Below are 27,473 nucleotides of genomic sequence, written 5' to 3'. Positions count from 1 at the left end.
CTGGCAGTTTTACACATCACCTAATTCTTTGAGTCAGGCTAGTTTTCGCCACTATACTCTGCAGCTCTGCAGTTATTGGCAATTAAAAGATCCCAACCACTTGCCTGCACTTACCTCTCCCTGTGATATCCTCATTCTTGCAACCGTAGGAAGCTGAATTTCTTAAGTTGGTCCGAAGGAAGCTGAGAAATGCCAGTGAGTGAAACTGGTGAATGCGATCAAGAACTGGCACTTGTTGTTCATATGTTGGCATTAAATCTTTCCTATGGATCATATTATAATATTGGACAAAATTGCCATTCCTGCCCACCAGCTCTGTGGAACTCAATCCTAGAGTACCACTGCCTTGACCCACTTTTAATGTCCACGTTAAGACTTGCTTTGCATACAGATAAAATTGACCAACCTCTTCATGGCTATTTGTGTGCAAATTGGCTGCTGTTTTTGTCTACAAATCCATCACTACATTTTACTGTAAAATCCCGTGAAGCAGATTGAGACGTCAGTCCGACATGATAAACTACTACATCAAATGCAATCATTAGCGTTTCCAAGATAATTCCTGTGTGTCTTCAGGAATGCTCCAGAAAATTGTTAATACATCTACTGTCTCCTCACATCCATCCATTAACACTTATTACCATGGGCAATATATGTATTGGTTTTCAAATTGTGAAGTACAGTGCCTTAGCTGCTTAATAATTCACTCAAGCCTGTTGCAAAGGAGCTGACCTACATTCACTCTGGATGTCTCCAGTGCTTAATGGTAATTACATAATTGGCTTTGTTAAAGAACCAAGTTACAAACGTAGCTACGTTTTTTTGCACAATGGAAGCAGTGTAGAGTAATGCTGAAGCCTGTGTTAAATCCTGCCATTTCTCTAGAGAAATGCTTTGTAATGAGACTTTCAGCAGTGGGCTGGGAGGACTCCAATTCAGTGTAAAATGCGATGAATAAATTCTGGTGCAGTGGCAGCAAGTCATTAGAGGCCAGCAAGGCTAAGGCTCCATTAATGTGTTTTTATTGTCAATCGTGATGAAGTCCCAATCCCTTTGTGATGAGCCTCAAAAAGGGTTCTAACATTAGACTGGATTTTGTTTTTGAGTCTTCTCCATTAGTGAGGGCAGTGGAGCTGCTTCTACAGAGAGGGTAGCAAATCCCTCTTAACGTGATCAGAACAGAATCCGGAATAATCGTTTCCCATTTTCACAATGCTGTGTTCTCATACCAGTTTGTATTTAATGTTGTGTTTTGCAGTGTTTCCCGACATTAAAGAAGGTTCAGTTGCCTTCTATCAGTAAACTACCCTTTAAATCCATTGACCAGAAATTCCTGGACAAGTCCAAAAATCAGCTGAATAATTTTCTCCAGGTAAGGAGCAAATGGCACACACAGTAATACTGGATGTCAGAAGTATTAAGAGCTGTGACAAAAAGACAGGACATTGGGATTAAAAGATCTACTGAGATCTAATAAACTGTTGGAACAGGCTGAATGATCTCCTCCTGTTCCTTTTTGCCTATGTTCCTAGTTATACTGCCTGCGTTTCAGTGCATTGGGAGCTGATAAACTCAACCCCCATTCTAGATGGCTGTGCAGGACTGTCTTAGGCCTTATGAAATCTGGTGCTAGTTTTTTGGCATGAGCAGATCTGACGACATTAAAAAAGCAATCCCTCGATATTGTGTAGCTCAGTGAATCACTGCATTTCAACTTCCAGGTATAGTTTGTATTAATGTCTAATCTGTCTGCCCAGACTCCTTCTCTGGTGAGAATGAAATCAAAGTCAACTGATCGGTTTCAAAAAATCAGTACAATTTTGGTAAATTCTTCAATTTAGTCTTAATTCGGAAACTTGGAAACTAGTTCTTTCAAGAGCTGGAGAAAACCTGCTTCCAGACTGGATTTAGGAATTTTCCACAAATATTTGCAAATTTAAATTTTAAGAGCATTTTTATCTCATGGGTTAATGCTCCACTGATGTCTGAGTATTAGTGTTCGCTACAAGACAACTGCTAAGACCTAAAACATAGGGCTATTCATAATGTTTTTTGGTCAGCTGAGTTCTGCACATGCTGAAACCCAGGGTCGTGCTTAAGAGTATCCAAGCAAGACTGAGAGTTCCATAAAAGCCTGAGTATTTGCACAGGAACATTTCCCAATGTCTGAATAGTCAAATCATAACTACAGCATCAAAGCAAAGGGCTATGTTTTTGGACATTTCAAATGTTATTTGGTGAGATGAAAACTCCTCCTGAAAGTTTAGAAAATGGGTGCCTATTATTTCTTCAAGTCCAGGAAACGATTTCTATCCCTTAGCTGTTTTGAGTATGATGTAGTATTTACAGACTGTGAACTTGACCCAGGATGAAATGTAGATGAGGATGCACTTCAAGCTTTGACATTGATGTCATTTGTACTTTTTTTCCAGAAACTCCTGACCGACGAGAGACTCTGTCAAAGTGAGGCTCTCTACGCTTTCCTGAGCCCCTCCCCAGAATACCTGAAAGTTGTTGATGTACAGGGGAAGAAGTCAACATTCTCGCTCTCTTCCTTTTTAGAAAGGCTCCCTGGAGATTTCTTCTCTCATCAAGAGGTGCGCACATTCCGATGTCTGCACGGCCTGAGAAGGGTTTGCATTGGATAAGTTGCAGTTTCTGTGATGTCGGGATCAGGCCATAGGCTGGCCAGTGAGGGCAGCCTGTTAACCTGCAATGAAAAATGACTAGAAGTTTTTTGAGGGCCTTTTGTTTTCTGTGTCTTTGGTTCCAGGAGAGATGGAATCACTATTGCAAACAGTTGTGAAGTATACTAATACTCAGATCATATTATATTAAGCAAGCAACCAGGCAGCCCCAGCAGCACTGAACGAATGAAGTCTTTAATGAGATACTGCCTTCATGAAAAATGTATTGTTTGCAAATGCACAAGGTGGTCACACATGAATCACATGAGGCGATAGAAATAGTGCAGAGTAGAACAATGAGGATGAACCCCAGTAGAGGATTAGCTATGAACGTTGATTAGACAGGTTAGGGCTCTTCAGCCTTGAAAAGGGATGGCTCAGATTGGATCTTACAGAGTTATATAAGATTGTAAATGGAATTGAGAAAGTACATCCAGAAGAATATTTTCAGTTATCCCAAGGCAGCAGAACAGGAGAGTTCAGGATTACGAAGGGCAATTTCAGCACAGCCACCAGAAAGTTTTTCTTTATCCACCTGGTAATTAACAAACTGAACAAGTTACCAGGAAGGGTGGTTGAGGCCAGGACAGTGGACTGATTTATGAAACAGCTTTGCGCTGCGATGGTAGGGTATGTATTCCAGAAGGATAAGTCCTTTTTTCATCAGAACCAATCCTGTGATAATAGAAATAATAATAATATTCCTTGCAATTGATATAATGCCTTATCACGTCTTTGAGACGTCTCAAAGTGCTTCACAGAATATACTGTAAAGTGAATTGACTGTATTTTTTGTGGGTGAAACGCGCAAGCCAATTGTGCATAGCAGTGTTCCTACTTACTAGGTAAACATAGACATGTGGACCTAAAGACCTTTCTTTTTGACCACGCCTTTGGTCACCTTCTTCCCCCTTCCCCTGGCTCGGCCCTGGGATCCGTTATTGTGAAGCGCTCTGAGACGCCGTCCGTCGTGAAGGGAGCTATATAAATCCAAGTTGTTGTTGTTGTAAGGAAACTTGCCTAAGGTTTCTCCCTGCCGGGAATCAAGCCCAGGTCTCCTCCTTGCAAGGCGAGTGCTCTAACCACTGAGCTACAGGGCTCTTAACAACTGAGCTACAGTGATCTTATGATGTCTGAGTATCTCAGTGTGTTGCTACAGTAATGTTGCTATGAGGTGGCTTACCTCCCTCTCCCCCTCCCTCTCAGCCTCTTCCTCTCTCTCTCTCTCTCTCTCTCTCATCCCCCCTGAACAATAAACCAGTTTGCTGATGCTCTTTTTATATGTAGGCAGTGCTGTTTTGATAAAAACAAACCTATTTCACTGGGGAACTTGGCCACATCAATATTTTTATTTATTTTCCTCCAGCACAAAGCACATTTAATATAGTTCAGTGAAAGCAGCAGAGCTCAGTGCTAATGATTCAGTCTGGGAATTACGCATTATATATTTCAGTGTGACTGACATAATGATCAATAAGAAGTATGCTGCCAGCATATAATGTTATAAAGGTTGGGCTAGGGCAGGAACTAGTGATAAAGCCACACATTTAGCTCATTGTCGTCTTGCTCTCTATTTTGCTGTGATGGTACAATGTTATGATTGTGATGTGTATAATTTAAGGGTTTGGGTATATTCGCTACTAGCTGAGCTTTGTTGTTTAACCTTTAGTTACATTATTATTGAAATTGCTTTGAAGAACCCTTTTTATTTGAAGGTGCTTTGGTGCTTTGGCGCAGTGTTTAAAACATCTGTGCTGCGTGGACGTAACTTTTGTCATATGGAGAATGTTATGTGCATGTTCCACCTGATTTCACTACCCAGAGACAGGCTGCAATAATAGGCTTTTACTGTTTTTAAATGACTGCAGCAATGGCCTGTGGCAATGGCCTGTTTAACCCCAGAAATGCAAAATAAAATTATCTGGTGGGTCAAATTGGTGGCCAAATGATTCTATCATCAATTATCCCATAAAGGTGGTTACTAGTCTGCCCTAGAGAGCAATCTGCCTTTCTCAAATCAGAATTAACCTTTACATTATTTTCATAATAAAATAATCATTCCATTTTGTAGGAATTCAGGACTGTCCCGGTTTACTCAATAAGGATTTAAACACACAAGATCATCAACCTTTCGTAAGATTTATTCAAGCACACAAAGTTACATTCCCTGCATTAATATTGATATTATATTATCATATTAGCAAACAGCTTCAGCAAACGCAGCAACCAAAACCATATTACCCGTGACTCTAGCCTGGGATTGCTTCTGTTAGAGAAAGGCCTTCCTTCTGTACAGTCATTGCTGTCCTTTGTCTCAAGTCTGGGTCTTTATCCCCAATCTGGAGTGCTGATTTTGCACTCTTTACACCCGTGACCGTAGTCTTCAATCACCCAAGGATGGATGGTACTAGCTTGACCTGATGTGTGGGATCATCAGAAATTTTGTATTTGTATTTTTGTATTTTTCCCATTTTGTAAGGTTCTGCCCTTATCTCGTTATACATTACTTCTTCTATTGTTAGGTCCACAATGGATTATGTCTTAGTTCTTGATAGCTTTGTCTAATATCTGGTACTATCTTTCTGTTTTTCTAAGTTGCAGATAAGTGCCTCACACACACATTCCTCTCTTTATTACAATTTGACATAGGGTCTTATCACATTGTCAAGACATCTCATCTCAAAATGCTTCACAGGATATATTGTAAAGTAGTGTGACCGTGTGTATTTTATGGGCATAGTTAGTGCAGATCCCTGACTGTCCAGTGCCTTGGGACGTCTTGATGTGAAAGGCGCTATACAAATGTAATTTGTTGTTGTTGTTGAGGTCAGAGAACAGCTAATATAGCAAAGACTGGGATTTGAACCAGCAGCCTTCTCTTTATGGCCAATTGTTGTACAGGGCCTCTTCCCCCTCAACCATTAGCAGACTCTGTATTTGGGACACGGCACATATTGTAGAGGCTTTTAGCCTTCTCCTAATATTGTTATTAAACCTGTGTCAATGTACAAAGAGGCTAAGGAATGTAATTTATTTCAGTGGTCATTTCCTGAGTATTGTTGTGACTTTAACCAGGAAGGGTGGTCTTAGCTGTAATTAATGGAATACTGTACTTGGTTTACAGTGTTCCTCTACACACCTAGAGGAAAATGTACATTTAACAATAAATTCTGTTTATGGTGTGTTGGCTGCTGATAACCTTGCATTTCATAGATTATCACTGAATGCAGAAATTGTCTGTAAAAAATCACTTTCTAACCATAACCTAATGAACTTTGATGCCATTCTGGTCACAGTCTTTTCCCAGGCCCCAATCATAAGCCAGAGGCCAGGTAGTCTTCCTTTAAAATCTCTCTTCCTTACAGCTACCATTTGATTCCTTCCCACATTAGTGCAGGAGAGATCAGTCACATCCTGTCATAAGCTCAACATTAGAGTAGACATAACAACATCAAAGCAAAATTCTATTTTAATAATTTTATTATTATTATGATATAAATTACAAGGATACATTTTCTCTGTTCTGCCTACGTGTACATTAACAGGTAGTTCCTTATGGTAAGAAGCTTATTTCCGTAGTCTATTTTTGTGCAGCATTGGCTTTTTAAAATGTGTCTAATGTTTGTTTCTCGATCATTGATTCAGGAGGATACAGAGGACGACAGTGACTTGTCTGATTATGGGGACGAGCCCGACTGCAAAAAAGACTCTCTCGCCGAGCCTTGCTTCATGCTCATCGGAGAGATCTTTGAGCTGAGAGGAAGTAAGTGGATTTAGTTTGCGATTACTATTTGTTCCTGTGTTTTAGATGCATCAGAACTATTTCTATTTTTCATCCAGAAAGAGGAAAGAAAGGGCAGAAAATGTTGCGACAGAAGATTTGATGCATTTGCAATTGGTTTGTTGTTGATCATGAAAGCTGTTTAGAAAAAATGTCTCACTGAGGTGAGCCAAACTTTGTTAAAGCCCTGAATTCATTACACTAACACTCGTAGAATCTCTTAACTTAAAAGGGCCATGTTCTGCTTATCTAGAAGTGTACTACGCTTGTGTGTGCTGGAAAGTCTCATTATAATCACACACCTCCAAGGACAGGAAATGTATAATAAAGCAGAATAACCCCCTGTAAATGACTGAACCATTATTATTGCTGTGTGTATAATGTTTATTTTAAGGTCATGGATACCTCTAGTGGGAAATTAAACTTTAACCATTATTGCTCCTAAGCACCATTATGGTTCAGATGAACAATTAGAAGACAGCGATAGAGACCTCTACTAGCACTTTAAAAAAAATGATATGGCACTCTGTGTTCCCCTTGAGAGTGCACTGATCTTTCCAGCCCAGAAAAGCCTTTCAGTAAAAGCCTTTTGTGCTTTTCTGACTAAAAAGATTAACTGATTAAATGTAGAAAGGAGCAGATTATAAATGTGATGCTTGTCACGCTCCTGCAGCCATCATTATGTGTTGCCCCAGTACTGCAGGTGGCTGAGGCACTGGGCTGAGGAGTGTAATTGTAAGCACTGCCCTTTTGCTGACACTGTGTAGAAGGTTAATGTATGAGCTCCTGTATTCAAAGCTAATGAACAGGTTTTAATCTTTAAGGCATATAAGCAGCTAAATGGGATTGGAAAAGTAAACCATAACAGTATTTGTTGCATTTCATATAGAACCTACAACATTCAAAATATCTCAAAGGGCATCACAGGTAATTGCTGTCAAGTGTAGTGCAAGTGTACTTTGTAGGCAAAGGGTGCCAGCCAACTTGTACACAACAGTGTCCCACAACCAACCATGAAGTGAATGACCAATTTATTTGGAGGATTGTTGGTCAGGACACCATGAGAAACTCCCTTCTCTTACTTTCAGAGACTCTGAAAGAATAACATGGCAAGAGGGCATGGGCTCAAAGTTGTGAAGAGTAATTTCAGGATGAAGTATTGCTTTACAGAAAGGGTAATTAACAGCAGGTACTTAGCATTCAGAAGGCTGGTAGAGGTTTTCTAGTATGTAAGCGAGAGAGTGGAACAATCTAGTTGTGTGGTTATACCTTGTGTTGGTTAGTTGTGGAACAGAGGGAAATTCCACAGAACCAAGTGTATTGGGACAAATGATCAAATGAGTAAAATGGAAGGGCAGAGACAATGCATAAAATTATAAGGTTATATTCCCTATCTATATTCTACAATTTCAGTTTGAACTCACATCCACCCAGGAGAGAATTACCAAAAACAAGCACAACCGATAACTTTGATTTAAACCTCAATTAGTTATAATGTTATGTAACGTGCTAGGCTCATGGCTGCAGCTCAATCTGCTTCATGATGTATGGAAAATTGTTTCACTTGTGTTTATGGCAGGAAATCATATTACAGGTTCCCATTGAAAGATGTTTAGAATGGAGCAGAATTACTATACTGGGATGATCTGTTTAAATTCTAATTTATAATCCTGCCACAGTATCAATTCATATGGATTTTGCATTTTTGAAAAAATGATTAGGCCTTTTAGTTTTTCTTAAAGCAAAATACCTACACTATACCAGTCTACAAACCATGCCTGTCTGTCTCTCTGCACTTCTTGCTATCCTGATAGCCTTTATTTGCATATTTCCTGTTTGTCTGCACACACTTACTCTATGTATTGCCTGACTATGTATTACTATGTGCATTGCCTGTTTGTGTGTATTTTTTACACACTGTGCCTATCTGCATGCCACGTTTGACTGTGTAACCCAGTCTGCTCCTGTGTGTTGCATGTCTTGTGTGCTGATGGATACTCCTCTGCCAGAAGACAGTCTTCAATTGCATTTTATCTTTCGAGCAGTCCAATAACACATACATACTTAACACCTGCAGGAGACACACAATTCATGTTGGGATATAATTCAGCACGTACTGCAACCATGAACCAATTTGATTTCTTGTATGCAGATAAATATTTCTATAGTGAGACTGAGCAAAGTAGGGATAAAACCAGTGCTTGAGCTGCAGCTGCAGAGATTGACACCGCTTGAACTTGGTCCTTAAGTGAGTGTGTCCTGTCATCAAAGTGATAATGCACAGTTTATATTTGTAATTAGTTTAAAGCAGCCTAAATGAATCTATAAATATCAGAAATGCGAGTGACTCGAACAGCATCCCAGTGTTACAGAAAATAGTTTCAGGCTTATGGAGAATTTCTTATTCCTACCTGATCTTTGTGACAGGACCAGCCTGATTGACTACTTATATTGTAGGATACAAGATCACAACATTAATTTAGATGAAGATGGCTCTTCAACCTGTTTTGTCTCATCCTGCCGAATACCCACCCTCTAATGTCTTCCCATCACAGAATCAAACTGCTTTTTAAATGTGTCCAATGTCCATGTCCTGGCCTCTACTACCTTTCCTGGCCACCTATTCCAGTGGTTAATTCCCTAGGTAAAGGAAAGCTTCCTTGTAACTGTCCTGAAATTGCCCTTTACATCTCTAAACCTATGTTGCCTTCTACTGTTTTGGTGCATTTTAGTATCTGGTTTTAAAGTAGAAGAGTGGCAGCTTATATTAGGATCCTGCCCCATTTACTTTGCAGGACAGAATCCAAAGCACAGGGAGAATGAACTAGATGATATTTTACCAGTGCTGTGCTCTCATTTTCTTCCTAGTGGCTCTTTATTGAGGGACTTTGGCAAAACTTCATCATAGAATTTCAGAAATTACAGCATAAAGAGGGTATTGGACCCAAAGCACCTCTACTGGAAAGCCTGTTGAAGTGAGTTCCACCTTCTCCGAGTGGAAATAGTGAGCAACAGTGGAGATAAAGGAGAAGGCTCAGTTTAAATAGATGGAAGAGATTTACAAAGCGCCCAGTTGATGGTTGCCATATACAATTGTGGAATCAAATTGTGCATAGAATATGTAAATGTTACCAAATCATTATTGTCCTCCTTGTGTTTTCCAGTGTTCAAGTGGGTTAGGAAGACGCTCATTGCTCTAGTTCAAGTTACATTTGGAAGAACGATTAACAAGTAAGTGCTTGAGAGCATTCTCAATGCTGCACATTTTCTGGCTTTTAAACCTTTTACCCTCATTTGAACAGAATATTCCCATTGCAATTAATGATTATGTTAGAACGTGCCTTTAGGGGAGCCTAAAAGGTTAGTATACTGTCTGCTCTATAACCCAGAAGCCTCAGTTCACGAGATGCTCACACTGGAAATTGCAGTAGCTGACTGGACTGACACAATATTTCACTGAAGTAGGTGAATTGCTTCTCATACTTCACTCCGCTGCCTGCCCTTCGCTCAGCTGGTACAGGCTTGTTGCATGTCCTCCTAATTATGATGGCCATGTTTTCAGCCACCATACCCGTAACCTCTGGAACTCCCTGCTTCAATTCCTCTGCCTCGCCCCCTTTTTATCTTTAAATAAATTCCACTTTAAGACTTAGCTCTTTGACTGCACCTATGGTCACCTTCCCTTGCTCAGTGTCCAACCCTGGCACTGTACAGCGCCTGTACATGCAAGTTGTTGTTGTTGCTGTTGAACTGCATACATTTCAGGGGAATGATTGCCTAGAAACTAAGTCCATGTGGTAAGCTATGTAGGAAGCACTTATCCTCACTCTGAGTATTTGTTGTTGAGCCTTGTCATCACCAGAGAAAAACCTTCCACTTCTGAGATCAAAATCTTCCACCAAACTGCATCAGTCACTTCTCTGAGCCCTTGTTGAGCTGTTTCCTTTGTGTTGCCAATTGTACTCCGTGTCTAACATTGAATTAGGTTTCTCCCCCCTCTATGATGTTGTCACACTGAACCTGATAGACTTGGCAACAAGCTGCGACTGACAACATGACACTGAGCTTGGCTCTAGTGGACCAATTGAAGTCACAAAACAGCCATCGGACTCTTATCCCGGATAATATGGTTGATAACCACCTAGTAATTGCATCAGTATTTGACAGCTTCTTTAATAATAATAATCCTTGCATATGATTTAGCATCTTATCACGTCTTTGAGGCGTCTCTGGAAAGAGCTTCACACAATATACTTTAAAGTGAATTGACTATATTTTGTGGGCGAAACCCACCCTCCCCCACCTAGGATGATGCTCCCAAACTCAGAATCAAATACTGGATACTGAATAGATTTAATTTCAGCATATAAACGCTTTTAGTTCCCAAATCGTTCTTCAGCAAATATGAGATCCTGTGTCCTTTAGTTTCTCTCTCTAAATCATCCTCTATTGGCTTTGCCTCCACTCTGCTGACCCAGATCTGTCCTTTGGCTTTTCGTCATGTGTGGCAAATTCCCAGTCACCTTGAGAATTCCTGCTGTCTCTAAGAGTGAGAGTGAACGGTGCTCCAAGAGAATATAGTGAAGAAAGCCATAAGACAAGCGAAGGGAGAATTTAGGAAGAATTTTTTCACCCTGATAGTTGTTAGGATGTGGAATGCCCTGCTGATTAAGATGATGAAGATGGAATCTATTGTAGCTTTCAAGGGGTAAATAGACAGACATATGAAAGAGAGGGGCTTGAAGAGATATGGGGATAAATTGGGGCAGTGGGGTTGAATTGATCACCCTGTTCTGTGATCCAGTGCAGACTTGATGGGCTGAATGGCCTCCTTCTGCTCTGTAGATTTCTCTTTTTCATGGAGCCTGCATGACTTGGAGGTCCATTGAATGGGGAGAACTGGAAAAAATTGTCAAGGTGGGAAACAACAGTATGTTTGTCCTGTTGAGCAACTGCTCTAAATATTCCTTGTGAAAGGGATTAAAACTCATGGGCATGAAATGTTGAATTCCCCTGTTTCTCCCTAATTCAGTGTGAGTCCGTTTTCAAGTGGAAATTCAGAAAGGAATTCATTAAAGAGACTGGATTAAAATTGAAAGTCACATATTGCAGTATGTGTATTGTCACAGACAGTCACTTAATTAAAAGTAATGCATTGAGTCATCCTAATTTGTATTCCATGTGGAAAATAATTGCACTGGGAGTTTGTTAGCAATGCAGCCAAAATTACAAGTTCTCAATTTTTAATTATTCTGTCAGAGCACTTTCCTTTAAAGAAAGGAACTTGCTTTCAAACCCCTCTATGGTCTTGCCTTTCCCAACTTCTAATGACCTCCTATAACCCTACAGACCTGGCTGCTCCTTTCACTCAGCGAAGTTTCATGAGCGACCTGGGTTCAATTCCTGGCAGGGTGAAACCTTGGGCAATTTTCCTTACTCCACGGGCCTGAAAATAATCCCTCAAGAAAAAAAAACAATAATATATTGGTCATTTCAATCCACGATTGTTTGTGAGACACTGCTGTATGCAATTGGCTGCTGCATTTCGTCCACAAATATACAGTCGATTCCCTTTGCAGTATATTCTGTGAAGCGCTTTGATGCGTCTAGAAGACGTGAAAAGTGCTAGATCAAATACAAGGACTAATATTATTGTTATGTCCGCCGCCCAATCTGCCTCATCATCAATGGGTGAGCATTTAGCCATTCTGCCCCTACTTTCTGGAACTTCATCCCAGAGTTTTTCTGCCTCCTTGCCCCTTTCCCATCTTTAAAGCCCAGTCTGAGACCTTTTTTTTCTGACTGCACTTTTGATCATCTTTAACCTATCCCCACCCACCTTCCGCATCCACCCAGCTCAGAAATTGAATACAATTCTAGTTTATTAACGTGGACTGAAAATTAATGGTAATATTGATTCTTCAGAGAAATTGAATTTATCTTTGCCACTTTGATATGCTGTGAAAGTGAGATTTTTTGCGTTGAAAAATAAATTTACTTAACTGCAAATAAGGGTACAGGTTAATACCAGATAGGCACAATTTGTTGGAATTTAAATATAGTTGTTGATTTTAATGTAGTCTGTAAAGCTTGCGGGCCACTTTTCTGCTCTCATTTTTTTTTGCTAAGTATGTCCCTGTGCTGCTGCTTTAGAGGCAAATAACAAAGGGATTTAATAAGGCTGACCAGAAAAGTTAGATAAATGTATTTCTGGCTACCGGAGTTATCGGAGTTAGAGGTGGATTCCTCACAGCCTGGAAAATTGGGTGGGTTGGCCAATCCTGCCTAAAATAGTTACTATGTTGTTAACTATGTTCTAAATTGAAATCCACCCCAAATTCATGTAATAAATTCATCAAATTGAGGGTAATAATCCCTTAAAAATAATTTGGTCACTCAATCCATGACTGTTTGTGGGATACAGCTGTGTGCAATTGGCCACCATGTTTTGCCCACAAAATACACAGTCAATCCACTTTCCAGAATATTCTGTGAAGTGCTTTGAGACGTCCCAATGACGTGATAAGGTGCTATATCAAATGCAAGAATTATAATTATTATTGTTATTATTACCATGAGTGCTAATGTGGCACCATGCTGAGTACACTTTAGCAATGTGTAGCATCGGACGAAAAAACAAACAACAAGCTGCCTGCATAAAGAGGTATCTCCAACTGACCAAATAGTATAATGGTCTTTAATGTTTACACCAACAAAATATGAAAATCACATTCATTCTGTGGATTTGAAGTCTAGTCAGGCTATTAGAAGATGATATCTGGTGGAACACGGGATTTCTAATAAGCAGCGATTTCTAATAAGATTCGTTGATAAGGAAACTAGGAACTACTTTTAGAACAGAGATCCTGCGAGTCTATGTGATGTACCTGGAGATACCGGAAGTGGCCGCATTAGTTTTTCCTATTAAGGAATCCAAGTACAAATCATCACATGTTAAACCCCAATATTGATATTATTGGGTATGAAGCTATGGAGTCATATTTGCGGGCCATGTGACATCATAGGGAATGGACCAGAGGTGGGATCTCTCCCCTTTGTCGTCCCCCACCCCCACATACTGAAGCTGGAGAAGCATTAGGTTAACAGATTGCGGTCACTGACTATTACATTGTAGGACACCATCCTTTTAATAATTGTACCAGCGCTGGGCATGTAGAGGTCACCCGCAGCAACAACTTGCATTTATATAGCGTCCCTCACGCAGGGTAGAGTCCCAGAACGCTTGATTTAGTATAATGGTTCTTAATGTCCAGTTACACAGAGTAAGCACCAATGTTCGCAGTGAGTGAATTTTTTTATTATGGTGTGGTAAAGGCAATCACAGTACTGCTAGACATGTCACCATGATCTAATGAGTATTTTGGACTGTGGGAGTAAATGAGCCCTTTGAAGCAGCACAAATGGATTCTGGAACACCTGCTAAAAGCTGCCAACATTTTCACAAGGTTGTGCGAGCAACTGAATTTCCTTTTGTTGTTTTTCATTTGGATGAATTATTACTCCACGGGGCAGAGGAAAGCTTGTTCGGACCCACAGAACAAAATAGGGTCTGACAGCAAATAGCCAGCCGTGTCAGGGATTTCAATTACCCACGCTCTCCCTCAAAAATGCCATTTGCAGCCCACACTTCAGTCAGTAGCATTTTCTTCTAACAGCTAGATGTACAAATAAAATTGGTCATTGACTTCATGGCTGTTTGTGGGACATTGCTGTGTGCAAATTGGTTGCCACATTTTGGATTTTTCTTGCGTGTAATTTTTAAAAAATCTGACGCTGTGCAATTTGCAATTTATTTTCAGGCAAATACGTGACACAATCAATTGGATCATCGGTGAGCAAATGATCGTTTATTACATCAATCTCTTTCGAGATGCCTTCTGGCCGGATGGCAAATTAGCGGCCCCTACAGGCCCCAGAAGTGAGCAGCAACGACTGGAGACCAAAAACAAGGCACAGCAGAAACTACTCGACAACATTCCAGGTGTGGCATTCAGCCCTTCTGCAAGGACTGCACTGATAGCTTTAATCAGTGCTCTTGACTGTACACACTGTCATCTGCAAATGCATTATAATGATCAGAATTGGTATGGTAAAGAAACAAAATTAGAAATACTGAATCCAATTTTGTTAAATTTAGGATTTATTTAAACACTAAATCATTCTGTGCTGGTATGCAGACTGTGAGAAATCTGCAAAGGTACTTTGAACCAAACCAAATTGGATTTAAAACAGTTTCATTTCATTTTCCCCTTTTAAAGAATATGCACACTGCACTAGTTGAATACTTTCATTGAGGGACTGGTGCTAATGTATAGCAGACAATTCAAGATTTAACTTTCAGCCTGTTTCATGTAGTTTTCTACAGTGGATCCAAATTGGTTTTCAGAATTCAGGGCAGAATTTCTCTTGATACCTGAAGTGCTTCCATGAAACAGTGGTTAATGTAAGACTATTATTTTCAGAGTTAAATTTGTCTGCATATCTGCACTGATGCTGTGCTCTAATTGCTTGGTCTCAGGGTTTCAGTTTTTTTTACTGAGGAGTGGGGGAAGAAAGTGGCAGGGTTAATTTAATGGTAGTGGATATTTAGTGCATTGAATGTACCCAGAGGCATTTCACAGCATTTCTCATGGTAACCATGAAGGCAGTGGGACATTGGACTCCCTAATCAGAATATTTGTCTGCTTGTTAGTGGGATATTGACTTAGTGTTTTTTATTTACTGAATGCTAACCACGAACCAACAATCAGTGACTTTGAACCGGAAACCTCAATTAACCCTTATGTTGTCAGAAATCAAGTTTGCCTTCTGAAGAATAATCTTCCTTATACATGTATGAGTGGATTAGTTCTATGACCTCAAATCCTGCCAAGTAGAGCTGTAACTTCAGAGCTTTTCTCAGCTAGTTAAGGGCTTCTGGATCAGATGTTTGGTGGTTCAATCCCTTTGTCAAGATTTGAGCTTCTTATCTAGACTGCCACTCCGTACCGTGTTAGGGGGTATGGTACATTTTTGATGGTGCAGAACTTTGGATGAGACATTATACTGAGGTCCCGTCCACCTGACAATGGGTAGATTTGAAAGGTCTTGCAACAGCATTCGTAAAAAGAAGGAGAAGTCCTCCAGATAAATTGATTATTCACCTCATGGCAGTTGCTGGGACCTTGTGTGCAAAATTGCTGCTGTATTTACCTTCTACAAACTAACCTTTGAGAATAATTACTATGAAGCACTTTGAGGCATTTTGATGTGTAAAATGGAGAGTTCTTTCTTCTCTAGATGCACTGCAAAACCTTGTTGGCCAGCAGAATGCTCGACATGGGATCATTAAAGTCTTCAATGCACTCCAAGAATCCAGTGCCAACAAGCATCTCCTCTATGTGAGTACAGCAGCAAATCTTTGCAGTGCATATAATTAGGTTTGGTGGAAATCAGTTTTTTTTTCTGATTTTAGTTATATAACATTGATTATTGCTTCATTTTTTTCCATGGTTTAGCAATTTTCTTCAACTTCTTATATTTGTTGGTCACTCTTTGCTCCTGCATTGACTCACTAAGGGCACACGTGATTCCTCCATTGAATCAATTGAGCATCTCTTCTTTACCTTTGAAATCAGTCCAAGCTAGTGTTTACATCAGACACTTGTGGCTCTGAAATCTATTGAATTTCATAGCCAGACGATCCTTATGGAATCTTCCAAACAGAATTTTTTATCAGACGCCCATTGGTCCTTTGAGCTAAGAAGTAGCCACAGACATCTGCTGCCTCAGTAAACACGTTTCAGACATCCATTGGCCACTTTCACTACACGGATACATTTTAAGGCTCCTCTTTCCCCCACCCCTGCACACATTTCAGCCATGTTTTAATTCACTTGTATCTCGGTCATTCATCTGCCTGCATCATAAAAAAAATTAACTTAGCGATTTTTAAAAAATATATATATGGATGCCAACCCTACTGATTGGGCTTCACATCACAGAACCTGGAGATCGTTCTGACATTCTCTGCTTTCCACTTATAATTTAGAATAATAAGTAAAAAAATTACAATTTCATCTGTGGGGAAATATGTGCCAAGAGCTGCCTGAGGAATTTCGGAAAGTCACCGGAAGCTGTTGCAAATGTGACCAAAAGAGCACCCATTCTGCTCATGCCCCCACTCTAAACCCTCACCCAGTAAATTCAGAAAGAATGAGAGGGAATGGGCTTCGTGGGGCTTTCTTCAAAACCTCCTTTTTGATGGTGATATATGTGGGTAGAGCTCCCTCTGTTGGAGATTATTTTTCATATCTAGAAAAGCTATATGACTAAATTATACAGTGGAATCGGGTCAACAGAGTAGATACTGATATTTTTTATCAGTATATGTTTTGTAACAGTGTGGCTGGTTATTGCGTTCTTGACTCTGTATCTGAAGATTGTGCATTTAAGACCATGTTAGGGCATGAGTCATAGTCCAGGCTGATACTGCAAATGCTATACTGTAAGTTTCCTTACTCCACACGCCTAATAATAATCCCTCCAAAACCAAAAACAATAATAAATTGGTCATTTTCAATCCACGACTGTTTGTGGGACATTGCTGTGCGCAATTGGCTGCCGCGTTCGCCCACAAATATACAGTCAATTCACTTTACAGTGTGTTCTGTGAAGCGCTTTGGGACGTCCTCCCGACGTGAAAAGCGCTATATCAAATGCAAGGATTATTATTATTATTATTACTGGAGGACTGTTGTATCTAGGAAGTGCTGCCTTTCAGGTGAAATGTGTCTTGTTTCCCTGTTCAGGTGGACATTGGTGATTCCATGACACTATTCCAAAAGAGAAGGGAGTTATTCCTGGTGTTCTGACCATCAATCCACTGGATAAAATTGGTCGTCAAACTCACAGCTGTTGTAGGGCATTACCTCGTGCAAAATAACCATCGTGTTTGCTTACAAATGTACATTGACTGTGATAGCTTTTGAGAGTTTGAGATCTTCTGAAGTTATTCACCTACATAGTATATTCTGTGAAGTACTTAGACATCTCAGCGATGTGATAAAACGCAAATACAACTATTATTATCATTATCGGTGGCATAAAATGCCAGTTCCATGTCTAAGTCTTTCACCTTTACCTTTCAGATGCTGGTGGAGCTCCTATTGATTGAGCTGTGCCCAGAACTACGAACTCATCTGGATGAGCACAAAATCTGCCCAAGTTGATCCAGCACCTCATCATTATATGTGAATTGATGGAAGGGATTAATGGACATGAAGTTGTTGTTTGTTTAAAAAAGCAACTTTCCCAGAGGAACACTTGGGCTGAATATGTTAATATTTGGTGTTTTCCCCTCTTACAATGACTGATGTAGCACAAAGTGAAATGACCATGTCCCAGCATTGTGAAATCAATGCATAAAAGCTACTTTTTCTTTTTTTCATGAAATCTGGTAGTTGATGTTTCTTTAAGAAGTTCAAATGCCAGTAATTAATGTTGTGAGAAACTGAATAAATATTTTTTAAGGCAACTTGAGGATTGTATTATTTTGTTGTCGGTGGTACAGACCAGTGTCGTATAAGTTGCAATTTCCTCACAGAGGACTTTTGAACATTCCTTTCTTTGTTGGTGATCGTTGAATAGCCTCAGTGTGCAATATTTATGTAGAACTATTGTGAATATTTTATTGTTAAATAGAGCTAGATTTTATTTTTACCAAAGATTTTAATGGTGTAGATGATTTATAAGCAATAAATTATGACAAAACATTGAAACTCTTCAGTGGAAATTTCTTTTGTTCATCATATCATGCAAGGTATGATATGGATTACAGATAACTGACTTTAATCAAATCTCCTTTAAATGATATAATAACAATCCTTGCATTTGGTATAGTGCCTTATTGAAGGATGTCTCAAAAGGTTTCACAGGATTTACTGTGAGATGGAGTGATTTTGTGTTTGTTGGCAAACGAGGTAGAACGATGCCAAATTCAATTGCACAAGCAATGTTCTACAGACAGCCGTGGATTAAGTGACCAATTTTATTGGTGGGATTGTTGGCCAGGACTCCTGAAGAACTTCTCTTTTCAAGTAGTGCTACGGGATCTTTAACATCCACTTGAACAGGCAGACGGGACCTCGGCTTAACGTCTCATCCGAAGGATGGCACCTCTGCAGTGCATTGGAATATCACCTTAGACTATGTGAGTTCAAGTCGTGATATGGGATTTGAATCCAGAAGCTTCTGACTCAGCTACTTTTGGGCCCATTTGTAATTATTTTGTGCTAGTGTCTACACTATCTGGTTCAGAATATTTAAAAAGAAATATATACTCTTTTTTAAAAAAAAAAGTATACAGTGTGGCCTGTTCTGCAGTTTGGGTGAATGACTTCTACATATTCCCCTTGTAGTGCAGTGTCTAGGACTATATGCAGAATAACCTTATCTGAGTATTGCACAGATCACAAACCTTGAATCATTGCAGAAAGTTTCCAGCAGGTGGCACTTTACACCAGGACTTTAACTTTGAGCGATCAGTACCATAACATCTTGTATAGCACAAGCACCTGCAGTACTGTACTACCTCATCAATGTAAAGATTTTGTTCTGCAAATTTATTTGGATCTCCTTTGCTTGATAGTGCTCCAAGATGCTGCCCTGCGTGAAGTTGTTGATAAAATACACACTACATACTCATTGCAGAATATGTCCATGCCCATTCATTTCCATATATTTTACAGTAATTCCTTCATGGAAATTAGACAAGGGAAACATTTTGTACAGTTTTTACTTTTTATTTAATATCCAACAGCAATAAGGCAAATAATTCAGTTCTAACTTAACCTAGTATTTTATCTGTTGGAGCAGCCTTTTGGGGGGTGCTGCAAACAGATATTTTAATCAGTTTTAAATGATACTTGTAAAGAGGAATAAAAAAGTACATGAAAAAAAATCTTGTGTATGATCACTAAAAATAAGTCAGTGAAAGAGAATATTCTTGTCTAGAACTGTAAATTCGGTTTTGATTATAAAGCATACAATATACAGACAGGCTGTGGTTTATAATTTCACTTTATGATTAATAATAATAATAATCCTTGCATTTGATATAGCGCCTTATCATGTCTTCAAGACGTCTCAAAGTGCTTCACAGAATAGACTGTAAAGTGTGTTTTGTGGGAGAAATGTGGCAGCCACAGCAACGTCCCACTATCTATGTATGTATATGTGTGTATGTATGACAAAAAATTACAATGCATTCTGTCAGCCTTGAACCTTCTAAGAACATCTCCTGGTTAATATCTATTGACCATTACAGCCTATTCTTTTACATCTTGGAGCAAGTGGTCTTCCTTGACATGACCATTCGATAGCCCTAGCTACTCGGTGACTATAATATGCCTGCCATCATTTATTTATTCCAAAGGAATAACCAAATGACCAACATTTGGTTCTTCACGTTACGGCTGTTTTTGAGGCACTGTTTTACGCAAATTGGCTGCCTCGTTTGCCTACAAACTACAGTAAATTCTGCACAGCAATTAGAGATCCTCAACTCTATATCAATTGCAAGCTTTATTATTAATAAATAATTATTATTTCACTACTTTTCTTATTTTATAACCTTAAATTCAGCACACTGGAACGTCCTCTAGTGAAAGGCACTATACAAATGCAATTTGTTGTTAAATTCTGTTTCTAACCTGGCATTTACCCAGTATCTTTTCAAAGATGTTGCTCAACAACTTCATAGATTAAACTTCTTTCAATGGAGAGCTTTATATTACATTTTTATAGTTTGGATTCTAAAGAGATGAACTTTCATATTTCTGCAAATAAATCTTTCCACTTTCCTTTGTACATCAATATTAATAGAACATTTTTCTCCAGATATTCCCTCTTTTAAACCTATTTTGAAAGTGTTTACATATTTTATATATAATATATATGTGTATCTATAGTATATATATAACACATATTTTCTGATCAGAAGCTGTACAATTATATTTTGGTTCTAAAACGTTCCTCATTATTTGTTAAATAATATCTTTAGCTGTTTGGTTTCCTGTCAACTGTAGCAATTAATTTGCATTTTGTTTTACTTGTAACCAATGTTCAGTATGTGAAAAATAATTGAGCATCACATCAAATGATCAAAATTAAAGCCGGATTGAATAGTTGACCATTGCTTAACAAGTTACATTACAAGCTTTTGTTTAATATATAAAAATAGCAATAGAAGACATAATTTCTTAGTACAGCAACAATAATCCTTGCATTTAACATTAAATGCTTCTAAGTACTTCACAGAGTTTTCTGTAAAGTGTAAAGCAGCATTCCCTTCTCTTTTCAAGCTGTGCCAATGAGATCTTTAATATCTTTCTGAACTAACAGACAGCACTTCTGACAATGTAAAACTGCTTTGAAATGTCAATATATGGGCTCAAAGTTCCAACAGTGGGTTTGAACCAAAACTTTTTTGATCTAGAGGTAAGAGTGCTGCCAACTGAGCCAGAATGACAGCTATAAAACTGAAATAAGGAATATTTTTTAGATGTCAGGTACTGTGGCGGGGACAAGATGTTGTCTTATTCACATTCGTAAGTAAATTGTTTCCTATTATCAGCTCACATTCCCAATGTTGGTAAACGTAGAGTCACCAACCCCCCCACCCTCCACCCCGCCCCTGCCCCACTGGTGTTTGTTCATAAACAGCACAATAGTGTATTATATCTAAAACAGATTCTGCTGAAAAGCTCTTAATGCTGGTGCCACTTTCTCAGATCTGATGTGGACTAAAATGTTACTCTACAATCTGGAGAATTCAAACTCATGCTTGTCTGCATTAGGTAGGACATTATTTTAGCAGTGAGGTATTGACAGTACTTTGCAGGAAGCATGACCTTTTGAAACTTTTTACTGAGGAGCTTCTGACAACATTGCAATTTATTGTTTCCGAATGATGATGAAATGTATATGATGAAAACCTCCAATGATTGAAAACGTTGTCTTCGTAACAATCCAGGGGAACTGAGATTATTCAAGTAATTCACCCTGATAATTGCTTTTTAAATCTTTTCCATTATCACTTCAAACTGTAGGTCACCAGATATGGCATTATCAATTTGGTTGGCCTGGGATTAAAAATATAACAAAAATAAGAAATCAGATTAAATATAGTTTCTGTTCTCACTATATTTAGTGTACATTGCTGCAACATACTACAACTGAGAATGGATGCTGTATATCTCAGAGATTATATTGGAACAATGAACAGTGCTTAAACCACAGTTATAAGTAATTTTTTTAAAAAGTGATTTTTCTTGAGCCAAAGATCTTAAAAACTACAGCAAGTTGTGGAGCTTGTGAGTCATAATTTCTTGTGTATTCATCCTTAAATTTAAAATTATGCTGAATTTTGAAACAATTTTTAATTTAGTCTTAATTCTGAAGCTGTTTTTCTGCAGTTGTTTTAATGAAATGTTTAATAAGTACCAAAACTGGCTTCCAAGGTCAATTTATGAATTTTGCAAAATTCTGCATAATTTTAAGGCAATGATGCTAACGCTAATACTATAAGAAATTTCAGGTCTTTCGTGCGTACAAACAAGGGCCTGACTCAATTTGTTTTAAAACCTTGTAGCATTGCAAAAACTCTAACACACACTGCAGAGCAAGTATTCCATAACACTTAGCTGGCAGCACATGGTGAAGCAATGGAGGACAGCAGTAACCCAAGGAACTGTTTAGAGCTAACTAGCCTGCACAACTCATCAACCAGACATAGAAATTACAACCCTAAAGGATATGATTTTGCCCATTTCCTACTGGCGCCATATCCTTTACCACAGTTTTCAATTCTAATCTTCCACAGTACCCTCAGATTAATCTTCTTCAAATAGCTATTCAACTCACTTTAAAATTTTATTTTTGTTGTAACTTCTCCATTTTTTAATAACTTTTTACATCAAAATAAAACTTTTTACCTACTCTGTAACTCTTCCAGATTGGTACAACCTCAGAGGTAAAGTCCTTAAGAGTACGTAACTGAGCAAAGCGATGAGTGCTTTACACTGGCATGTTTTGTGGTAAAGATTACTATTCCACTTATTTTCTATTTCCTCCATATTTTCTTAATGCATTAAACATGATGTGCTAGCATTTTCTAGAACGTACCTTGGAATAGTATATTTTGGCTTCTTCTAGATCGTCTGCTATCCCTAAGCCCAATTGAAGACATCTGGCTAAGTAAAAACAACCCATGGCAATGCCCTTTGCTATGTAAGATGGCAGGCAATTGGTTTCCTTAGCTATGTTTTCGATATCAACATAACCTGCAACCCTAGTGCAAATTTGAGACAATTAAGAGTACACAAAATGTATTCTAATACTATAAATATATGTACTGATATTCTGGTGAAAGGAAACTTCAAATGACCACTGTCCTGACACTAGAAAGTTTGCATTATACTATTATGATTATATTATACTATTATTCAATTAGAAATGAATTTTTTTGCCAATTTACAACATTGGCTTTCAGCCATAATTTTCATTTTGAGATAGTCGAAGACCTAGTTGGGGACATGGAGAAAGTATTATCATTAAAAAACAATTCCTTCACAATACAAAATTATTGAGTGAAATGAATAATACAGGAAGGTGCTGATTCAAATTAAATCCTATGAACTTTATATTGGTCATTATTACTGCCTAATGACATTTTGACGTTTTAATAAAAAAAATTGACTACTATAAATGATGAGTTGGCCATTGTATGTTGAGCCGATTTAGAGAATGACAAAGGTGTTCCTGCTCATTGGTCTCTTTTTTAAGTTTCATTATCTTTCCCTCAAAGCTATTACATTTCTATATGGCTATATTGTTTTATAATTCTCATTACCTTCTGGCAAGTTTATAGGCTTTAGTGTACATCTTACGGCTGTAATAGAAAGCCACAAGATGGCCCTGTGCGTAAACATTGCCTCGTTGTGATGCTTCCTTCAGGCACTCCCAAGCAGACTTTGTATCTTTGGGAATACCCTGCCCAGTCAGGTACAGTAAACCCAATGCACCCTGAGACTCCAGACTCCCATTGCCACAGGCCTCTGAATGCCAAAAGAATGCCTAGAGGTTGGGAAGCACATGAGTCATTTATAGAAATAGCACGTACAAGGATATTATAATAAAAACAAAATTAGATTCTGCTTTTTGCAGGACTATGAACAAAACAAATGAGCCTTTTCATAGTATAGTGAGTCAATCCATATTCAAAGTTAGTCTTGTAAAACAAAACAATTAAAAGCACTATTGCATTATTGTGATTACATACAAATACACATCGTGTATTGTGTTTTATATTAGCAAAAAAAACTGTACAAAAATATTTATCAAACATAATAGTTTATCATCTTTTCATTGGCCATTGATTAAAACTCATTTTTGTTGTGTATCAGTTTTTATCAATCTCAGCGTTTAAACAAAGCAGATAGATGTAATTCATTTGCTGGCTCTCTCAAATCACTCAAATATGAAGGATTTGACTGGGAAATCTAATTTCTCAGATCTATTATGTAAAATTCTATGGATTCAAAGTTGCTTTGGATTTTAATATTAGGGCACAGAAAAATAGCACTATGTATAATAGAGAGCTAGTTATCTGTGCTAATTGGGACAGGCCCCAATGCGGGTAAAGAAACAGTGTGGATAATTGGTCATCATGTAAAATACATATTGGCTAGAGCAGGGGTTCCCAAACTTTCTGGGCTCAAGCTCCCCCATGACATTACGTATCCCACCAGGGCTTGAGATAGACACAGCCTTTGCACTCCCTGATGACCCTGGTGTGTCTCCCAGCTCCACGACCCTTTTGAATTGATCTTGTAGTCCTTTAAGTGTCCATGGACCCCAGTTGGGAAACCGATGGGCTGGAGTGCTCATCAAAAATGTCTGCCTTCAGAAGCTATACTCTCACTATAGTACCACACTGTTCCCACGCTTCTCTTGATATCTCGCTTTCTCTCTATTTCCTTCATTCCCTCCTTTTGTCTCTGACTCTTCTTTCAAACAGTCCTTCTCTCTCAGTCTGTTTCTCTCTCTGAATCTCTCTAACTTTCTACCTTGATCCAATGACTTTCTTTTCTATGGCTCACCTTGTCACTAAGCTCCACTGTAGATTGGTAAATACTTACCTTTGCTCTGCTGGCTCAAAGCCATGCTGCGCAGGATGGATTTTTTTTGGGGCAGTGCCACATCCCAAGTTCACTTTCACATTGCAGCCTGATGCAGCTAAGTGGTCACATGGATAATCAGCATAAGGATATGTAGCCACCTACTGTATTTTGCTTTGGTTTTAATGTTCCACAAAAGACTTTGAGATGTCATCCCAATGTGAAAGCTGTTATATAAATGTAAATGATTGTTGTTGATGCAGGCCTTATCAGAAATAAATAGATATGTTCTTTATATAAACGTTCAGACAACACAAATAGATATTCTGGGAATGTTTTTACATATCCATTATCCAGTGGGAAGAAAAGATTTTAATCTCAAACTTTATTTAATTATGAGTTTTTGAATTTCTTTCTTTCACTTTTCTTATTGTTCATGTTTAATAAGCTTCTTGTATTATATTACCCATTCATAATCATATATCCCTCAATTTTCATTACATTAATGTACATTAATGAAAATAGCCTCTGTTCTGTAATCCTGGTCTTTCTTTCCTGAACCATTCTAACACACCAAAGTCCTTTTGAAAGTAAGATGCTCAAAACTATAAAATGAAGTTTATCCTGCGATGTTCGATAACTTTTGTGCTTAGAATGGAAAATATCATTACAAACATGCATCAAAAAAATTCTACAATGTATAATATCCTTAATATCTAAATTCACTCTGTAATAAATGCTCCACATAGAGATACTTCTCTAATTTTGACATATATACAATGCTTACCTTCTTCAAGTTAAGTGTTTCTGGTCTACAGTAAAACATTCCCAGAGAACTTTGAGCCTTCAGACTGGCTTTTGGGTTCCCATCATCTGCGGCAAGAAGCCATAGTCTTCAAAAAGCAAAGTAATCCACAGTGAAAGTAATGATCAACGAAATTAGGTATGTCTTGAACAGAATGCCTATCTTACCTCTCAGTTTCTTCATCAGACCATTGAACACCATACCCTTCAAAGTAAGCTGTACCAAGGTTGTACCACGCTGGATATTTCAAATACTTTGCTTTTGGATCATCAGACTGTGTGATTATGTTCATGCATTCTATACCTCGTGCCTGCCAAAAGCACAGTGTTGTTAGGCAAGATTATACAAACATGAGGCAAGTTGCTAGTTTTGGAACATTGGAACATATGAAATGTTCACATTTTCAGTACTCCAATGAGCACTCCCAGGTCCAGTACAACACTGGCCCAAGTATGATGTGAATGAGATGGCTAAAATAATGAAAGATATTAACAATCTTATATGGTACTCATCTCTTTCCTCTAGTAGAGGATAATAATATATAATAATCTTCCTTGCACTTGATAGAGGGCCTTTGCAATATATTCTGTGAAGTGTTTTGTGACATCTCAAAGTGAATTAACTATACTTTGTGGGCGAAACAAAATCCAGGACAAAGGAACAAATCTTAATGTTAGAGCTGGGCATTAGGCATGAGATCAGAAAGCATTTCTTCAAAAGGAAGGCTGTGAAAATATGGAATGCACTGCCCCATAAGGCCTGAATCAACTCAGGCAGAAATCAATTGGGATATTTAAAATGGAGATGGATAAATATTTTCTCATTTTGCACTTCTTTTTTCTGAATAATAGGATATCACTTTAAGAACACAAAAACCTTCCATGTTTGAAATGGTTAACAACAACAACAACTTGGATTTATATAGCGCCCTCCACGCCAGACGGCGTCTCAGAGTGCTTTACAGTAACGGATCCCGGGACCGAGCCAAGGGGGTGAGAGGAAGGTGACCAAAGGCACGGTCGAAAAGAAAGGTCTTCAGCAGAGACTTGAAAATGGGAAGGGAGGGAACGAGACGAAGGGAGTGAGGAAGGCAGTTCCAGAGTCTCGGGGCATAGTGGCCGAAGGCTTCAGCGGTTTTGAGGGGAGGTATTGGTGGAGACGGGCGATGCATCGGAGGTGGAAGAAAGCAGTGCTGGTGAGGGACCAGATGTGGGGGAGGAAAGATAATTGGTGGTCGAACCTGACGCTTAGGTTGTGACGGGTTCGGAGAGTTTTAGGGGAGGTCGGGTAGGTGGAGGAGGTGAGAGTCGTGAGATTTTAGACGTTAACGGAAGCCAAAGAGTATGGCTTCTGTCTTGTCAACGTTCAGCTGAAGGAAGTTTGCACTCATCCAGTCCCTGAGATCTGACAGGCAGGCTGACAGAACATCAGGGGACTGGGGGTCGCAAAGAGAGGTGGTAATATAGAGTTGGGTATCATCTGCATACATATGGAAATGTACCCCATGTCTGTGGATGACATCCCCAAGAGGGAGCATGTGGATCAGAAAGAGGAGGGGGCCAAGGATGGATCCTTGGGATACCCCGCAGGTAAGAGCGGGAGAAGTCTTTTGTGCAGATGTACTGCTGGCGGTTTGTGATAAGGTTTGTAAATGATATCACTGTTACATAAGAACATAGTATACACAATAATGTTTAAATAAAAGTGTTTCATCCAACTCACAGTATTTTCTATGGTCCCCAAACCATCATAATGCATCACACCCAACTGATAGAGAGCTTGGAAATCAGTATCCTTGATTTTCTCAAATATTTGAAAAGCTTGTTTATACAAACCCTAAAATGATAAAACATTCTCACTTCAGGCATTGCAAGTTTGCTCCAGGAACTATTAAATCTGTAATTATTTTTTACAAGCCAACCTATTTTTGAGTTAGACCACTGTCACTTGCAACACATGCCATCTTTTTGGATGCATGAGCTGCATGTTTTGAGAGATGTTGGGGGAGTAGAACCAATTAG

General features: G+C 38.7%; 2 protein-coding genes across 2 annotated transcripts in view; one reads left to right on the top strand and one right to left on the bottom strand.

Moving 5' to 3' along the window:
* snx25 (sorting nexin 25) overlaps window positions 1-18,248 on the top strand; it is a 119,118-nt gene extending 100,870 nt beyond the window's left edge. Inside the window, exons 13-19 of the mRNA XM_007892828.2 lie at window positions 1,259-1,372; window positions 2,433-2,597; window positions 6,333-6,450; window positions 9,633-9,699; window positions 14,289-14,470; window positions 15,769-15,869; window positions 17,619-18,248. Of these exons, the coding sequence (XP_007891019.1) occupies window positions 1,259-1,372; window positions 2,433-2,597; window positions 6,333-6,450; window positions 9,633-9,699; window positions 14,289-14,470; window positions 15,769-15,869; window positions 17,619-17,699 (828 nt within the window). The 3' untranslated portion in view covers window positions 17,700-18,248. The remainder of the gene's footprint in view (window positions 1-1,258; window positions 1,373-2,432; window positions 2,598-6,332; window positions 6,451-9,632; window positions 9,700-14,288; window positions 14,471-15,768; window positions 15,870-17,618) is intronic.
* A 3,297-nt stretch (window positions 18,249-21,545) lies between these two features.
* On the bottom strand, window positions 21,546-27,225 carry LOC103178235 (LRP2 binding protein). Its single transcript, XM_007892859.2, has 6 exons — window positions 27,175-27,225; window positions 25,620-25,762; window positions 25,435-25,540; window positions 23,381-23,604; window positions 22,654-22,819; window positions 21,546-21,611 (listed from the first exon to the last, which is right to left on the bottom strand). Exons 1-6 carry the CDS (start codon window positions 27,208-27,210, stop codon window positions 21,546-21,548), a joined length of 741 nt encoding a protein of 246 aa, XP_007891050.2. The 5' UTR covers window positions 27,211-27,225.
* Between the last annotated feature and the right edge of the window lie 248 nt (window positions 27,226-27,473).

The sequence above is a fragment of the Callorhinchus milii genome, unplaced genomic scaffold (assembly GCF_018977255.1).
Source record: "Callorhinchus milii isolate IMCB2004 unplaced genomic scaffold, IMCB_Cmil_1.0 Scaffold1, whole genome shotgun sequence".
NCBI lineage: Eukaryota > Metazoa > Chordata > Chondrichthyes > Chimaeriformes > Callorhinchidae > Callorhinchus > Callorhinchus milii.
Note: the sequence above shows the minus strand (reverse complement) of the source record. Positions and strands in the feature narration are given on the sequence as shown.

Bases quoted from the DNA above. Each gene is read 5' to 3' on its own strand.
- LOC103178235 (XM_007892859.2), bottom strand. From the start codon at position 27,210: ATGCATTATGATGGTTTGGGGACCATAGAAAATACT. The intron at 25,763-27,174 runs GTGAGTTGGATG...TGCTTTTGGCAG, and splicing joins TGGGGACCATAGAAAATACT to GCACGAGGTATAGAATGCAT. The intron at 25,541-25,619 runs GTAAGATAGGCA...TGCTTTTTGAAG, and splicing joins TCTGATGAAGAAACTGAGAG to ACTATGGCTTCTTGCCGCAG.